This window comes from Oenanthe melanoleuca, chromosome 26 (genome assembly GCF_029582105.1).
Source record: "Oenanthe melanoleuca isolate GR-GAL-2019-014 chromosome 26, OMel1.0, whole genome shotgun sequence".
Taxonomy (NCBI): domain Eukaryota; kingdom Metazoa; phylum Chordata; class Aves; order Passeriformes; family Muscicapidae; genus Oenanthe; species Oenanthe melanoleuca.
The window spans coordinates 3,551,265-3,570,190 of NC_079359.1; the positions used below are offsets into that span (position 1 = coordinate 3,551,265).

General features: G+C 43.2%; 1 protein-coding gene across 2 annotated transcripts; it reads right to left on the minus strand.

Annotated features, from left to right (window-relative positions):
• Positions 1-10: 10 nt before the first annotated feature.
• RSBN1 (round spermatid basic protein 1) lies at positions 11-18,412 on the minus strand. 2 transcript variants are annotated; one of them, XM_056511243.1, is made up of 7 exons: positions 18,027-18,412; positions 13,955-14,625; positions 7,872-8,009; positions 7,336-7,478; positions 6,324-6,491; positions 5,164-5,272; positions 11-4,671 (listed from the first exon to the last, which is right to left on the minus strand). In XM_056511243.1, exons 1-7 carry the CDS (start codon positions 18,376-18,378, stop codon positions 4,210-4,212), a joined length of 2,043 nt encoding a protein of 680 aa, XP_056367218.1. In that variant the 5' UTR covers positions 18,379-18,412; the 3' UTR covers positions 11-4,209. The 2 variants fall into 2 exon arrangements, with proteins under 2 accessions (XP_056367218.1, XP_056367217.1); XM_056511242.1 differs by lacking the exon at positions 18,027-18,412 and adding an exon at positions 17,562-17,657.
• Positions 18,413-18,926: the final 514 nt, after the last annotated feature.

Consider the following 18,926-nt stretch of genomic DNA (forward strand, 5'->3'; position numbering starts at 1 on the left):
CCCAGGCGGGTAAAGGACAAAATCAGACTTTTGTTTATTAAAAAAATACTTTACAGGAAAAAAATTCTATGCATTCCGCAGGACTATTTTACAAAGAAATAGCTTAACAGTTTGACACTGGTGTACAGTCAGCTACCGACAGCGCGGGGGGGGCGCGGGGCCGCCCCCGCACACGCGCGAATGTCAATAAATACACTAAGGCCGCACAAAGCAAATAGTCGTCCAGGCAATTGTACACGTCCTCTGGAGGCAGAGACCTTAGATAAATTAAAACCACAGAAAAAAATAATCGTAGCTGCCAATCAAATCAAATTAAATCACGAAACAGCAATACAGGAGTCGGTATCTTTACATGTTGTACAGAGAAATCAGGAGAGAGCGGGTGTTTGTCTGAATGCTCGGCGTGCCCTGGCCACTGCTCGGAGCCCAGGGGAAGGGACACAACAGCTCGGGGGAGAGGAGGCGATGGCCCCGCTCCCCTGCCATCCCCTCAGCCAGCACAGAGCTGCCCCAGGCTCAGCTCTCCCCGGGAACTGCAAGTGCAGAGTCCAACACTCAGCTGATTCACACCCTAAACCGGGGCTCTGACAATTTGCCTTGTCCTGAGGAACTGGCCTGTAACACGCAGGAAACCTGGCAGAGCACAGCAGAGCCCCTGGGAAGTGTCCCTTAGGACTCCCCTGGGAACAAACACCTGCTGCCAGCTACCTGCACACAGCGACCTGGGGTTTGTCTAGAGGAGAGAGGAAACCAAAGCCAGCCCGTATTTCAGCTTTACATTGCATCTGCTCGTCACTTCTAGTACAGCTCAGCCACTTGCCTTCATCCCTGGGATGTTTTAGTCACCAGCACTCGATTTAAAGTCGAGCCTAAGCCTCAGTTCTGTTTCACAGAGCACTTGGCCAGTGACAGCTGTCTCCAGCACAGAGCAGGACTGACACACATCACAGAGCAGATCCTCATAAATGGAGAACTGAGGATTTGCAGTAACTGACCAGCACATTCATGTTTAGGAACTGTTCTGTATCTGCTTTCCACTGAAAATAACAGAATGTTAAGGTGTTGAAATGGACCTTAAAAAGCATCCAGTCCCAACTCCCTGCCATGTGCAGGGACACCTCCCCTTGGGCCAGGATGTCCAACCTAGCTTTGAAAACTTCCCAGGCTGGGGCATCCACAACCTCCCTGGGTAACCAGATCCTCACCACCCATAAATTTCCCCCAAATCTCTAATCTAAATTCCTCCTCTTTTGATTTGTACTCATTCCCCCTTGTCCTGTCACTCAGTTCCTGATAAGCAGCCCCTCTCCAGCTTCCCCGAGCCCCTGCAGATAATGGAAGGGGCTGGGATGTTTCCACACTGAACACTTCCAACTTCTTCAGCCTCAGAACAAGCTATCAAATGTGCCAAAGTTTGATTAGCTCATTAAGGAGCATGCTTTATGAAATCTTGGAGAAATTCAAATAGCAGCTATTTAATATGAGATATTAAAAAGAGTATTTACTGGATTTGTTCTGCTCAAACTCTAAGTGGCTTGAACTCCTTACTTCCTCTCTAAACAGCTCTAGCTCATTAAAAAAATCAAGTGTTCTACAGGTCTTGGGCTGGAAAACATTTGCATTTGTCTCATCAAGGTTTTGTTCTGGGCAACTGAAGCAATGGCTGGGGAGTGAGCAGCTTCCCAAGCAATCCCTCTCATCCACAGTTGAGGTGGAATTTGAGTCTGCCAGTTTGGTTAAAGCACAGCAAAGCTGAGCATGGATTTAGTAGGAGATTCTCAAACAGCTTGTTCCTCTCTCCCTCAGTCTTCCAAAATAGGATAGCATCAGCAACATTCAGGTCATTCAAATATACCTTTATTTATGTGCATTTAAATCTGACATTAGGTTTTAAGTTAGTAACTGAGCATGATGCTACTGGTCATGTCCTTCCATGCAAGAGGAAGTCAGAGCATTTTCTAGGTATTTCAGGCTGTTGCCACAGATTTCATTAAAGCTACAGCTTGGAAAGCAGCACAAACCACCCTAATCCTCCTTCCTCCATTTGAAACCATGCTACTGGAATTTATAGAGGACTTCCAAATGGATTCTCTTTAAGAGAGAATCTTCCATTCCAATTTTCCCAATAAACAGGTGCATGGGGGCTCTCATGTTTGCTCTGCCTTTGCTGTGGCCCCTGCAGGTGTGACAGTTCCTGAGTGATCAGTGCTGGCTGCCAGGGAAGGGCCACCCCAGGGAGGGGCAGGGAGCAGCAGGAACGGGCACGTGGAAGACTCGCAGACTTGGTCAAAAGGAAAGAACACCCCTGGGGAATCTTTGAAAGTGAAGGATGAACTGAAACCACTATTGCCTGTGAGGAATTTTACTTTGCACAACCCTTAAAGCTATGAAATTCCTCTCAACATAAAAAGTGGAAAAAACCCACCAGAGAACTGACGGCTCATTTCTGAGCCGCGCTGAGTCATCTAGAATTTCTGCTAAGATTAAATTACACCCCTGCATGAATCACATTACTTCTCATCATAAAAGCTTTCCATTCTAACACCTTATTTACACAGATTACTAAACGAGTCACTACCACTTCAATCTGTAAATTAGTTTTAAATTGAAATATTTCCTAGTCCTCATTTTTGTACCGAAGACAATACATACATACACATAAGGAGTAATACAGGTTCTAACTAATCACTGCAGTATCTTCTGAGGATTATTTCTCTATCAGTTTAAAATAGTGACCTCTACACTGAGGTGCTAATATGTATATAAAAGCCTACACAAACAATATTGCACAAAGTAAGATTTATAATAGAGTAACATATTTTAGAGACCCTTATAAAGAGAAGAGTAATAATTGATATTAAAAAGATGCATCCAGAACTAACACAGCATCTTTGCTTTTGTCTAGTCTAACATAGTGTTTCAAATCTTTCCTACTCCAGTGAGGATTAGAACAAATAAAGTTATCTGGAGACAGCTTAAGTTGCACCAAACCCCAGTTTGTACTCTAAATGTGGGGATGGGGGAGGGAGAGGGAAAAGGGACTTTTCCTTTTGATGACTGGAAAGGGCAGTAATAAATGGGTGAGTGAAAGTCAAATACAGATTACACGTTAACATCCAGAAATATTGAAAGATCGTTTAAAAACTGTTGATAGCTGACACTCTACACATTGAGCACGTGCTGCTGATTTTTCCACAGTAACTGGGCACCCAGGAGCTACACATGGAAAAAGCAGTCCAATGCCAAAATACTTTTTATTGTGAAATACTAATACAGAACTTACACAGTAAGGCTGTCCTTATTCTAGGAAGTCAGGTATCAGCTCAATGCTTATTATATTAAGTGCATCAGTACAAGGGAAAGTGTGGATCCATTGGACACGTTACGACCCGATCAAAACAAGCTGCCAGGTTGGTTAAGTATTTTAAAGCCTTAAAGTGCTCAAAGATAGCAGTTTCCTCCACAAGACTACCAAGAGGTTCTCTAATTTTGACACTAGCATTTATCACGTTCAGGGAAGATGTGTTTTGGAAGCAAAAACCCTCACACCAAACAACATAAGCAGTGCTATGAGAAGTGTTAGGTCAGTAAGTCATTGCATCTCAACAGGAATCAGACACTTGCTTCAGTTCTTTTTACAGGTCACCCTTGTAGGAACTGTAAGAAACATCAATTTCTACAGCTTGTATATAAACCAACATGTCAAGAACAGACATACTGAAAATTCCACAAATCATCAAAAGTGCTGTGCTTTCTCTATTTTTTTCTTTTTTTTTTTTTTTCTTTTTTACTTTTTTAAGCAATTAAAATGACATGGGGAAGTCACTTTGCAAGTCTTCTACAATAGCATCACTTTCTGGTGAAGATTAGAGATAAAGTAAAAGTAGGGAAATAACACTGACCAATGGAGTTCAATCATTTCACGTTCCTGGAGGAATTTCAATCTGACTTTGAGAAGATATTCAACATCTCTTTACTTAAACAGAAAGAAGTGGTAGACCACTGTTACAGGTTGTACTAAGGGGTTAAAATACAACTTGAATTTTGCATAATCTGTGTAAAAAAGATATGCTTGACATTTTGGAATGTCACCTTTCTTTATAGAATTATAGGCAAGATTTCTCCAATAAAACATAAGCCAGTTATAAAACTATAACTTCACATCAAAATTTTAAAAAGTTGTTTAAAAAATGTTTTAATATATACATATCACACAGAAGAGCCTGCATTATCCTGTGGATTGTGTTGCTGATCAGACTCTATTTTAAAACCTGGAAGGGGCTGGGCCACCTGATCTGGTTGCACAAGTCCTGATATTGAAGAAACAGAGGAGGAGAGCACCCCTGGGGTAAGCTGAATTTCTATACCTGGTTCTTCAGACTCTATTTTTACACTCACACCTTGGGGTTCACCTTCTGCCTCTGTGTTTCCAGGAACATCACTGTTCAGGCTTGAATTGCTTTCTGCTTTTGGAGAAGTGTCTCCCACAGGGTGATACTGTTTGAGTCTGATGTGCCAGGCTAAGCTGCAGACTGCTGACACTGTTTTGAACTGATGAATGACATTTCTAGGGATGAAGTAGATGTCATTGTCACACAACTGAATCCTAGCATAGCGAATGCCTTCCCGTCTCATTTGGTTTAGTTTGGCTTCGTCCACCCATTGAACACACTGGGAGAAGGAGAGATGGGAAAGTTAGTGGGAAACTCTTCAAACAATTCAGAACCTTCCTGTTTTCAAGTTAATTCATGTCTAAATCAGAATGTTTCTGTTTCATGGGTAAAACTTCAAATTCAAATGAGAACTGGACTTTTAAAATACAAATTCTCTGATGTGCACATCTTGAAAGGAGAATGAAGGTTTCTATATAGTTAAAAACAACAATGGGCTGCCTTGTTTGGGCTGACAGGACTGAGTTTAGATGCTTCCATAGCCTAAGACAACATCAGACATTAGAAAAAGCATGAACCCCAGCTTGGGGGAAAGGAAAAGTTAAAAGTTCCCTTCCAACTGAACTATTTTATCCTGAAACACAAGGAAATTTACCCAAGAGAGCTGAGAACTGAGGGGATACAAAAGGGCTGATCTTGGGGAGAAGCTGGGATCTGTCAGAAACTCCTTCCAAAACAGCAGGAATGAGCTGTCAGAGGGCAGATTTGATACCTGTGACACTGGAGGTTCATGCAGGTCCAGCTGAAGTCTCTGCACAACATCAGTGAAGTCTTCAGCATGAAAACAAACCACATCTTTGGTTATACGAGGCTGGTCACTCCTAGAAAAAAATAAGAATTCCAGGAATTTTTGAACTATTTGAGTTACAGAGCATTACAGCTTTTCCCAGCAGAAAGCTTCACTGAACCAATGACCTGCTGCAGTGTTACACTGTGCACAAAGTCTCAACACTTCTCAATAGTGTATTATTTTGAAAAAGAGGGATAATTCATAATTTCCTTTTCTTTTTCCATTTTTGCTGCATTCACAACAGAAGTGATGTTTGCATGGACAATATACTGAAAATTCTGAGAACCAGGTTCAAACTGCCACTATCAAAGTTCTTTGTGTTCTAGGAACCACAATTTGCCTTCATTCTTCCATTCTATAATTGGACAGAATAATTCTGCATTAAGGGAAAAATGTAAAATGACATAGTAACACTGAAGTTGAAGCAGTGAGGAATTTTATTCAACAGCTGTGAACCAGACCATAGGAAGTACTGGCATCTTTTATTCCAATGATATTGCTAATGATGCTATCCAATTTCTACTATAATTTCTAGCTATTACAGTGATGCAAGTCCAGTTTCTCTGCAAGGCTAACAGCAATATCCTGGGTACATGACCTGGGAAAGCACTGCAGGTGTGAAATTAATTACACTGAGCTCTTAGACTACAGTTACAAAAGCTAGAATTAATATACCTGCTCATGAAAAGAATAATCAAGGATGATGGTCCAAGTTTCAGGCTTTTGTATATCACTAAAATATTCTGCAAGCTGCTGTTACAAATTTTTTACTGCCTCAAAATGGAAAAATAGGAGGTACACAGCTTGAGATTTTCAGCTCTGTGCAGCTTTTGAATCACAGAATGAACTAGGATGGAAAAGACCTTTAAAATAATCTAGTCCAATCTATGACCTAACAGCTCCTCATCAATTAAACCACAGCACTGAGTGCCATGTCCAGGCTTTATTTTTAAACACATCCCTGGGCGGACAATTCCAGCGATTGTCTCATTATAGGGTTTAAACCATTAGGTTTGTTTTGCAAGGAATTACAAAATTATTAAAGAAATAATAAAAATGATCTGCATTGCAGCAGCACTTACCATTCCCCAAACTGCACAGCCTTGAGCACCCCAACAGCAGCTGTGCTCTGCCAGTCAAAGCCCTGCCCCACGTGGTCGGCGTGAGCTCGGGTCCTGTCCTCGAACAGGACCTCGCGGGGCTCGCTGGTCCGAGGTAGGTACTGCAGGTTCTTGATCTCGTTCATGGACCTGCAAAGGGAGAAAAACACACTACAAATGTTCCTGCTGCTCAACAATTAACATTTGTATTGAAATCATCTGAAAATTCTGGGTGCTGCGGGATTCAAGGGAACAAAACACTTCTTTCCGATTTTTTCGAGGTGTTTATTTGGTGAAAGACTGAAACAAAAGCAGCAAAGTAAAATTTAGGTTATGAGAACAAACTTTAAAAAACAAATCACATAATTTTTGTGTTCACTTGTGCTGAAAGACTTCCTCCAAGAATGTGCTGGTATGTAAAATAGAGCTATCTTACAGAACCTGAGCTTCAGTTATTTGGGAGTACATCCAAAATTCGTCTTGAAACTACAATTAGAATATGCTTCTAAATCTCCTGAAATTTGTCTCAGAGGCCTCTTTCAGAGACAGAAAGCAAGAATACACAGTAATTCCTGGGCAGGCAGTGTTACAAGTGCTTTAGCACTAACATTAGAATGCAGCACGAGCAGCAGAAGGACTTCTACTGTTTTACAGCATTCCACCTGCCCTCACCACCAAATTGGTTCTTGCCACAGAAATAAAATGAATTAAGTCTCCTGAAGGATAATAAAAGGAGGTTTTAATCTTAAAGCACTGATCTAGGATATGTGAGAAGTACTGAAAGATCCGGTGAGAAGCAGTGAAATAAAATAACCATCAAAGGTAATATTTGCTTTATCAGCTGAGCCAATTTGAAACAAAGTGAAAGTTAAACTTAAATCTGAATTAGTCCTCTGAAGAGCCAGTTACACATCAAGTGCTTTGCTTTTGTTCTCAAGTCTGACACTGACTTGCAATGTTTTACCTCGAGTACAAAAGGAAACCCAAACCTTACCGGCGCCGTTTGAAGGGTGATTTTGGCATATCAGCTGTGGGGATCATCTGCTCTCCTGGCCTCACCCACATGATGGGCCCATCATCACTCTGGGACCTGCACTGCAGTCTGAGACTGGAAAGAGTCCCCCAGGGCAAAGTCATCTAAAAGAAAACAGGAACAAAACCATCCACAAAACACACATAACACAAAACACTGGGTGAGATAGAAAAATTTAATGATGCCTTTGGTAAAACTGGTTCAAATCTTCAAAAGTATTGCACAGAAACTAAATAAGCTTGAGAGGTAAATGATATTCCAACCTAATTTTATCAAGCTTAGTTTTTAGGGAAGTAGAAGTGAATGTATATATAATAAACATGATTTATTTTTAATTAGCCAACTCATTCCATTCCTTACAACTGGACACAGGAAAGAATGAACTTCACCAAATAATCTCATCAATAAAGAAAATAGCTTACAGTTTCTAATTACTTGGAAACCTAACAATTGCTTAAATTGTTACTGCTCTGAACACACCACAAGTTACTGCTTACTCTAAGAAATGGAGATTCTTCCAACATATCTAGGAATTCTGGGAAGTAGTCCCCCACTTCTTCATCCACGGCTCCCACCAGGCTGATCTGGCGCATGGGTCCTGCTCTGTAGGTGCCACAGCAGTACGTGCGATTGACCTGGGCCAGACAGAGACACAACAGCACCGCCCTTTAGTTCTCTCACAGATGGGGAAAATGTCATCTAACACAGCTGAGATCAATCTTGGACTCATCTACATCTGTTTCAAAAGTGTACCTTTGGGAATATGCACAGGGAGTATTTAGAACACAGGAGAAAGGACTCCTGCCTGCACTCCTGACAGGAAATCCTCCTGGAGTCTGAATAACAGCAAGTGAATATTTGACTAATTCAGGAACAATTCAACACTTGCAGGCTGACTTGAGAAAACAACCACACAAGGTTTCATTGTGACTCAGTCTTGCATCAAGCTCCACTAGTTTGTGCAGCTGAACTGTTGCTTCTACATTTCAGACCGGATGCTCCTGGGATATGCACATTCCTCATTTCAGTCCTGTCCCTGAAGTCCTTCCCCTGGGATTGCAGTGAAAAGCCTCAGAGTCCTTCATGCAGTGGTTCTGGTGATGCTGTCATAGTACACACAGAAAATTGGACAAAAACCAGAGGAAATGAGAGGTTTAGCTGGAAAGCCAGTGCTCGTGGAGAAGAGTGTTAAAATAACCATTTGCAGTAGAACCTGCTGTCAGTGCTGGGGTCAGAAACACTTCAATCTCACAGCTCATGGACATCCTCTAGAACACAGACTGTCCCAGTTTTCCAGGTCACCTGGAAACTTTTCTTGCCCATTTCCTGCTGCCAGAGGAAAGCCACTGGCAAGACTCCAGTGTTGTGTATCCTCATCCTATGGACTGCAGCTGGAACGTGCATATGGCCACAGAGGAGGCTCTGTCTGATACCACAGCTAACTGATGTTATAGGGCACAAGTTCCTTAGAGCACAAGTCTGTTTTGCACACTCAGTTGTGTCTGAGCCCCAGCTTTCCACCACCCTTCAGTGTTCTAGGGGTGAAAAACTCCAGCTGTTCTCCATGGCTGAGTGGTGGGACAGTACAGACAATTACTGGTAAATTTGCAATTTAACAGCCATGTTCACACAGTGTGATGCATTTTATAACTCCACTTACAGATACATGGATGCAGCAGCTTAGCTTTAAGTTTAGTTTCAGTTTTGCATGTTTAGCCAGCAAACCAGATGTCATTAAACTACCCCATGCAGTTGTTAAAGGTAAATTAGGAGAGACTAATAAAGGAAGAATAGAGTTACTGCTGCAATTTTATCCTCCAGTAGCAGCCATAGATATTTCACTTCTTAATTATAGGAGTTTAGCTTGCTCTATTTGGTGAATGCAGTTCAGAGCAGGAGCACTGGAACACCACAGCAATATTTTAGTTCTGTGCACCTACAGAAAAAACTGAGGACTGAAGTGCTCTGGTCCTTATCCAATGAAGTTTAACTGCCTGGCACTGTTTATGTAAGTGGAGACAGACTCCTTCCAGATGAGTTCTGTGCTATTGAAACCACCTGGTGAGAGTCACTAGTATTTTACAGGTGTTTGTCATTAATTAAAATTAATTATAATTCCATATGCAGTTTTTCCTCTTAATGCTTTCAAAGGAAATGAAAAATGAGAAGCTTTAACTTTGGTAACTTTGTTTTTTTTTAATGCACTGGAACAATGACAAAATAGACAAGAACTCAGGAGTTATAAAGGAAACAGTAGAAATACTTTAGGGAAACATTGGATTCCAATGTTTTGCTAGTTTTTAATAGAAATTAAAGGAATATACACACTTGAGGATTAAACCCAGGACATGTTTACACTGACAACATGTACCAACCCACAGCAATCCCCAACAGGCTGTACAATTCATCTCAAGCTCCTCAGTCACAGGGGATGTAGTCTACTCGTTCAATGTGCCATAAAAAACTCCTTCACAGCATCTCTCTCCTCAATTCCTTCTGAGCAGCAAACAGCAATGCCACTGGTTAGGCCAGTGGTCTCAACAATGTGATGCCGTCAACATCTAAAGGAACAGGCACCCTTCTCTCCCTTTCCAACTGTGGTTTAGTGTAAGCCCCTGCTTGCTGCACTGCAAACTGCTCTAGCCTTTCATCCACCAGGTGTTCCAGATTCCCTCCCAGCTCTATTCACCCCACACCCACTCTGTGTGCACCCCCCACTGCAGGGAAGAAAGCTGAGATGATTCAATAGCTGAAGTCACTTCCTTATACCCGTTAGGACCTCTCTCAGTGTTTTTTATTTTTGTTCAAAGTTCAACTCTTGTTTAGGAATTTAGCTGGGGTCACTCCAGTTCATGTGGCTGCCAGAAGTCGGTAACTTATTACCACAGCACCTCCCTCATTAGGATCTGTTCCCTGTGCTGCTTTAAAAGCAGCAGTGGATCACGAGCAGGCACTGCCACTGTTTTTACTGTTGCAAAAGCACAATGGGACCAGTAAGACCACTCAGGCAGCCTGAGCCCTTGCAAGTGTCACCCAGCCATCACTGTCCTGTGTACCCCATCCACACCGACTGGGAGTTTAAAATTAGCTCGAGTGCTCATGGAGACATTTTCCCTCAGCTGCACCATGTGCCTATCAGTGTTTCCCACACTTGGGTGAGAACAGCAGACAGAGGCAGTGTTTCCTGTCAGAGGCACAGAGCTGGTGTTTATTTGCATGTTCCTGAGCCACCCCAGCCTCAGCATGGGTTAAGTGAGCACAGGATGAGGACACACAGATGAGGCATCAGCTGGAGACAAATGAGGTTAAGTCTCAGAAGTTTCTCTCCAGTTGCAAGAAAAGCATGAATCACTTGACAGTAACAATATTTCAGCGTGTCAAGTCAGCTATAAAACCAACCACACAAATACTTGGCTACAAAGAAGAAAGCAAGAGCACAAGGCTGGTTCCTGCTGAAGGATATGACAGTGACATGCCAGCACAGCAAGGGTGACATGTGTGACTAAAATCTGACATAGTGCAGGACCACTGGGCATTGTTTATGTGGCTTTAGTGACAAACAAAAAGTTTGCAGTACAGATGCACAATTTCTCCATTTCATACTTTGGTAGCTACTGCTAAAAAAACAGAAATTGCCCTTCCAGAATCAGAGAAGTTCACATGGGGCAGAAAACCAAACTGATGTGTTTTGTGAACCAAAGCTGTCAGGGACAGAGTAACCTGTTCTGAACAGCAGGAGAAAGAAAACTTACCCAGTTATCACCTGTTGGCTGCTTCTCCCACCTTCTTCCCAGAAGGAAGAGCAGCTTATGCAAAACCTACTTCCCCAATTCTCTTTCCTGGCCTCTTCCCAGAACCCCCACACACCCTCTGTGACAGCCTAACTGTTCTTTGGATCAGAGAGAGAATTCATCAGGCAGTTGATCAGTCAGGAAAAAAAAGAAATGTTTTTTTAAACTCTAAATATGTTCCCATTCACTGAGTGGAAGCAGTTGTACTGAAAAAAGTGATAAGGAAAATAAGAGTTCATTCTAGCTGCACTGCAAAGAGCTTCCAAATTAAAGTGTGCCCTTATGTGAGGAAAGCTTACAAATTACTGCTCAGTGATTTGAGTCTTGAAAGCCCTCAGCCCAAGTGAACAGCTCCACACACTGAGCTCCAGCACTGAAGTATTAGAACTAATGAGAGCCAATGCAAGCAAAAAAATCCACAGGACACTAAAGCTTAATTATTTTAAGATACTGAAACCAAACATTTATGTAACAAACACATGTTGGAGTGCTTTGTTATAAACTCACTGCCCTGAGAACAAAGGAATTCACCTTGCAAGGCAGTTAATTATCACTAGACTTACCAAGTCCTTCAGATTAAAGTCCTTATTTTGAATACTACAATTCAGTTTCTCTAAAAACACAAAACAGCTGAATGTCGTGCAAGCCAAAGGTCACATTAATTTGCAGTTTACAGAACAAATTTTGATTTCTTGACACTGAATCTTCAGGATTCAAGACTCCAACTCCCTTCAGCACAGCTCAGTGCAGCAAACTCATGCACAGAGAAGGAGCCCAGAAGGGAGGCAACTTATTTATAAATAACCAGGGTTGCAGCACACAATAGTGCAACATGTTTAAAAAAGCACAACTATGAAGTGCTTCTGTACTGCACAGTTCTCATCCAGAAGGATGAAAAATGAAGCTTGGCCAATCTGTTCATCCCCCACCAGAGCTGCCAAGGAACAGCAGCACAGGTTCCTCACCCCAGGCCTCGGGCAGGGCACTGCAGCCTTCTCCATTCCAAGACAAGCCAGCCTGCAAAACTTGAGTAACCCACCACCAATTCCAATGCTTCCTTCAGCTTTTCCATCATCTGAAGTCCCTGAAGAGCCCTGCTGCAGCTGCCTGTGACAGCTCCCCTGCTCTGTTTGCTCAGGGAGAACTGCACTAACACTTCAGCCAGAGAAGATTAACCAGGTCATGCTGGAGCTGGGTTTAGAGAAGTGGTTTAGACCAACTGAACCTTATGTCATGACTCAATCTTAATCAAGTTTAGACAGTACTTAAAATAGAATTAATTGAAGTACCAGCAGACTATAACCCAGAAAAGCCTCTTATTTATTACCATACATTTCTCATGTGTATTTATAGTGCCAGTATTCGTGTTCACAGGACATTCACCAAGAAAAAATGCAATTGTTAAACATTCCAGAGGCTCTGTTTAGCCATTTCAGGGGTCATTACATGTACTCAAGCCAGAATGCAATCTAGACACTAAAGAACACTAATACAGAAAGATTTTAAGCCTGATCTCTGGACACATTTCTCATTTGCAGCACACAGGTGTGTGCTGTGCATTGCCCACAGCAGTGGTTCATATACTCAGAGACTGTTTTGGGGTACTCTGCACCCAGACACAGCTCTGTCAGCACAAACAATTATTGAAACCAAGAAACAGAAGCTGGTTAAAATTATGCTGCAGCAGCAAATCACTGTCAAAATGCCAAGTGTCAGAATTATTCACTTAATGCTGTTCAAAGACTCCACAGTGACCATGCAGTAACTTTCTGTAAAGCAGTAATTGTTTTTCCAATGCAAATCTTGCTTACAAGCATTCAGTAAACTTTGCAGAAATCCAAATAGCCCATCCACATCTGTTGTTAAAGGTGTGTTCCTATTGTACTGAACTGAACTCCACGACAGAGTTTCAGATTTATCCTCCCAACAAGTGAACTTCTAATGTTAGTGTAAATGTAATTAATGTCTCCAGTAAAGACCTTAAAGGTAATCAGCAGCTTGGATCCATTCTCAGACTAAACAGAAAGAAGCTTTATTCAATCAAAAAGAAATTTATCTAAGCTGTAATTTTGTGGTATACTCAGAGATACTTCTGAGTTTGATCACAAGACTAAAATACAAGAGACTTTCATATGGGAATCTTGGTATTAGCTTATTTTTTACTGTTGCATCCATTTAAGTTACATGGAGATACAGTTCCAGAATTTAAACTAGTTTTAGCCTACGATGGAAACCAAGGGAGGAAATAAAATAAAACTGCTTTTCCAGGCAATTAAAAAGATTCTTTAACCAGGTTCAAGTTAGAAAGTTTAAACAGCAAAAGGTATTGAAGGAATTAAGATGTTAAAAAACTTGTCAATAAGATATATTGAAACATGAAAAGTAACATCATTGCAAAAAAACCCAAACTCCCAGACCCCAAAACCAAACCCCAGCTCTGTTGACTAGAAAAGCACTGTTAGCATTTGCAGTCTTGCTCTTGACACAGACTTGGCTGCTGTTTTGAACAATCTCAGTGTTTTCGCAAGTTCAGAAGAAAAAGATGCTCAGTGCAGATCTCTGCTCAGACCACAGGTACCAGTGTCTGAGTGTGATTCACCAACTAGCAGGGAGTACAGAAAAGCTTTGAGCAGAACCAAGAACAAACAGCACAGTCCTAACACGACCTTTCTTATCTGCTTAGAAAATAAATTTGTGACTTGCCTATTTTAAGTCATGCCTGTTCTGGGTTACTGAGATTAATCAAATCTAGGTACTGTGCAAAATTCATGCTTTTGAACAGTTCTTACCTGAGAGTGAAAATTTGAAATTGTTGTTGTTTCAATGTCCTTCTTGCCCAAAATTTCCATTTTCACTGGAGTGTTTGGAAAGTTAAAAGCAAAGTAATCCAGGAAGTCTGGTAAGTAGGCAGCTGCTCCGTGCACTATGGCTAAAGCATAGTAAGCTGCATTTTTATCATTTTCACTGAATGACAACGCAAGAAACTCCTCTGCAAATCTCTCCATCTCCACTGGAGACAAAAATGAGAGTTCATCCATGTAAGCATGCAGGACCAGGGCACCCCCATTGGACTGATGCTCCTCGTGAATGAAGTGACTGAATTTAGTGCCAGTCTTGAGGCAGCTGCTGCGCACAGAGTGCTCCTGGTGTGTCACAAACGGGGTTTGTACTCCCTGCGGCACCCGGTACTCCTGCATGCCCAAGTTCAGTCTGCACAGCTGCTCATCCTTCAGGTACCTGAAGGATTCCTTGTTCATTTCCAGGTTGTCACACTGTCCTTGAGACAGAGTCTCCTTGTCAATGCGAGTGAGCCCAGCACACACTGTCTGCACCTCCTTGTTGTACATCTTCAGGCGTTTCCCCCTCACGTCTTCCCGGTGTTTCTTTTTCTTTTTTTTCTTTATCTTCTTCATAATAAGACTGTCAGCTCGCTGGGTTTTGCCATTTTCATCTGGAGTTTCTGGCAGCAACAATAAAGAGAAGATTAGAGTTCTGCAGTTGCAGCATATTCACCCCAAAAGAATTCAGGCCTCTCACTTGCTGAAGGGATCTATTCCCAGGGAGACTGACCAATTGTAAAACACTGAATTTTTGGTTATAAAATTAAGTCAAAAGTCAGGATACCTATAATTAAACAAATAAAGCCCTGAATTAAGGAAAACTTCCAAAATTCTAGCTTAATATTTTAGAAATACTTTCATTTTTAACAGACTTTAAGAATACCTTTAAAAGGAGTCTGTATTTCAGAACATCTATAATTAAGTACATTAATAACTTCTGACATTTAAGGCAGTGCCGTACAGAGGAAGAGGATAAACAAGTATGTGTAACATTTAAACATTAAGACTTTCATTACAGAACACTTCCCTGATTTTGGACACATGATACAGAAGCAAACAGAGCAGTACTGAAGAGCTACAAGCTTTACTTACATTTAGGAGTAAAAACACTTAAGTAAATCTTAGACTGCTGATCTTTTAAAATTAAACAACCAAACCATCACATCAACAGATTCAGTCCCATAGTTAATGATTCAGTTAATGGAGAGAAAGAAATTAAGGTCCTGTTTCAGTTGTTTGGGGTTTTTTTTGAGGTTAATCAATCTCTAAAAGGCTGAGAGATAAAATGTAAAGAAGTAGTTCTGTCAGGCAAAATGGAATAGTTTAAGTTGTTATTTCAAGAATAAAAACTAATTCAAATAACATTTAGCAAGGGACAAAGGTAATTAGAAAACTTGATGCTCCAGCTGTTAAAAACTCAATTGCCAAGACAAGATTTTAATGTGCCTGAATCAAAGAAGCATTTCATCCAACAATGCCCATAAATCTCCTGGAGCTGTGTTAGCAGGATAACCATGGGGATGGGAACAACCTGCTGCTGAAGGCAACACCTGACCAAAGATGCAGGAACTGAAGTATTACAATTTCCACTCAGCACAGAGCTTTATCCTAATAAAATTTCCTTTCTTTGGCTGCACATTGATATTCCCTCTTGATTCTCTTAGAGCACTTAAGTTAAAGAAAAAAACCATGTTATACTGTTTTATGAGAAAGGGTGCAGTGATAAACACAGGCAGCTCCAGGTTCTCCAGTGTAACCAGTGTTTAACTGGATCATTACTGGAGAGGGTTGACCTTCATAACAGCCTGGAGTAAGGAACAGAGTTACTCATGGAGCAAAGAGAGAGCTGATTGCTTAATCCCCACTTCATACAATAGTCTTAGGACCTGAAATACAAGTTTTCACCGTGCTGCTGCAGCCCTTGCACACAGCAAAGGCCCTGATGTTTCTATTTCAGAGAAACCAGGAAAAGCAGGGCGGTATCACTTGTTCTGGGGAGTCACCTGAAAGGGTTCTTGGAATGAGGCTTTCTGCAAGACTCAGGTTTGCTCAGTCACTGGGCTCTCAGGCACAGACACTGCTTCACTCACAGAGTGAACGTGCAATTCACACACCAGGAATTTGTCCTGGTGAGAACAGAGATCCCAAGCTGCAGCTAAACAAGAATTTCATGCCACCACTGAGCTGTTGGGAATACTTCCCTCTGCACGTTTTAAGAACATTTGGTTGTTAAAGGTCTCTTATTTTCAGCATTTCTGATTTTAGGTATAGTTTTAAAACCTCACACATTTTTAATTTAGAGCATCTTCCTGTTTGAAGCCATATCCTAAAAACAGACAGAGGAATCCTTGTGTTTGGGAGTTTCCACTTGTCTGTTTTCAGGATAAAAGCTGCTGCTGGATCCACTGAACACAGCAGAGTCCCACTATTACAGTGAGTAACTGCTGTACTCAGTCAGGCTAAACAATGACATTATAATAATGCCTGGTAATCCTGAAGGAAATACAGTTTTAATTATTCCTTTAAATAATCAGAAAGCCTCCAGCACGTCAAACACAAAAAAGCTGTGGACAGGTCACTAAACTATGGGCTCAGCAGAGCCAGAGTGACAGCAGTGCCTATAACTCAGCTACTCTCAAATGATCAGATCCCACAACAGAACCTGAACCATTATTAAACAGCAAAAACAGTGGGGGTGTTCACTGGCACCTGGGGCCACAGATAAGCATGGTATAGTCGATGTAATAGGTGATTTAATTAAATTATACAACAAAATAAAAACTGATAGTCAGGAAATACATCCCCATCCTAAAAGGCACCACCCTGACAGCTGAGGACAGGCAGTGAAGACCTTCAGATGAGCAAACAGCTTTCCTTTGCAAATCTGGAATTTTGATGCTCATTTTCATGCTGTTTAAGCCTTCATTAAGAGGCCTACTTTAATTCTGGGTTAGAACTGACACAGTGACACTCCAGTATACAAAGTTACACTGCTCCAAACTTCTGCTTGATAAACACTGATAGAACTGCAGAGGTTCACAGTCAGAAGCTTTTAGTCATTATTCAAGCACAGTAGTGTGGCAGCATTAACCAGTGGAGAAATAGTTTTCTCTGTTCTTAAAACAGTCCTATCTAGAGTTTACTCTAGAGGCACTTGACTTTTGTAAGCAAGTGCATTTTGGTTTCTGCCCATACACTCCTCAAGCATAATGCACCACATTATATTTTTAATTACAGCAGCTTTTGCAGTAATTTTTTATCTGTGTTGCTCTCTCCAGGAAGCTTTTTACAATAACAAATCTCTAAGCAGAACCAAAACAATCACTTTGTACTGGTAAAAAAAAATAAACAAAACCACACACAGCACACACCAAAATCCAGAGATATTTTGGCCTTTCAATGAAAGAAAACACAGAATAATTCGGGTTGGAAGGGACCTCTAGAGATCATCCAGTGAAACCCCCCTGCCAAGGCTGGGTTTGGAGTAACTCCAGAACCTCCCTGGACACCTGTTCCAGTGCTCTGCCACCCTTCTTTGAAAGAAATTCTTCCTCACCTAGAGGAGGAACTTCTTGTGTTTTAGTTTATGGCTATTCCGCCTTGTCCTGTTGCTGGGCACCCCCGAAAAGAATCTGGCACCATCCTCTGACACTCGCCTTGGAAATATTTGTATGGAATCACGAGATCCCTTCTCAGGCCAACAATTAAAAAAAAATAAAAAACAAAACAACAAGCCAGCAGCCACATTAACAACACGTTAATACAGGCATAGAGGGAAGTAACCTCCACTCCCACAGCACCTGCACGCTCAAGCTACGACGAGGGCGATTCTGACAGCAGCAGGAGCAGCGCGGCCACCCCGCGCTCCGTGCCCGGGGCAGCAGCGCCGTGCCCGCTACGCCCCGGCCGGAGCGGGGCCGAGCCCCGGCGCTGCCGGGCCCGCCGCCCTCCACAGGTGCGCCCGGGGCTCGGCGCGGCGCCGCCGCCCGCCCGCGACCCCCGCGCTCCCCCCGCCGCTCACCTCGCTGGCTGGGCCGCCCCGCCGCGCCGTCCGCGGGGCTGCCGCGCCTCGCCTTGTGGCCGGCGGGCTCGGCGTGGTGCCGGTGGTGGTGCCGCCGCTCCCCGGGCGGCGGGAGGCTGAGCGGGGAGAACGTGAACAAGCCCGCGGCGGCGGGGAGGGCGGGCGGGGGCAGCGGCTCAGCCGGGCCGGGCCCCGCAAGCAGCGGCTGGCTCGGCCGGGCCCGCTTGGCGGCCGGCGGCTCGCCGGGTGCCGCCCGCCGGCGGCGGGGCCCGCGGGGCCGGGCGGGCCGGTCCGCTGAGGGCGGCGGCGGCTCCTCCGGGGCCCGCGGCACCGCGGCGACCTGCGCGGCCATTTCAGGGGCTCCCTCACACACATTTAAATGGCCCGAGCGCCGGGCGCCGCCGCGCACGCGCCGCCGCGGGGCACACTGGGAGATGTAGTTCGGTGGCGGCGGCGCGTGCGCGCGGCGCGGGTCACGTGGGCGGCGCGAGGAGGGCGGGAAAGCGCTGAGGGAGCGCGGGCCCCGGGAGTGGGGAGGGGTAAAAAACTTTTATTTTAGTGGCGTTTATCGCTTGTTCTGAAGCGCTTCATCCATTAAACACCGACTGCGGGGTGCTGCGGAGGCTTTCCCCGTGAGGGAGATGTTGTCGAGCTATTGGAGCGAGCCTAAGGAGGCCACCCCTGCTCATTCAAAATCATTGAATCATAGAATGTTAAGGGTTGGGAGGGAAATCAAAAATCTCATTTTACCCTCAGCTATGGGCTGGGACTCCTCCCACTGCACCAGGTTGGTCCGAACCCCATCCAGCCTGGAATATAATTTGGGTAAAGGTTCTCACTCTTTTCTGCTGTTAGGAAAACCTGTGACTACAGTAATAAAAAGCAATATTGGCTACTACC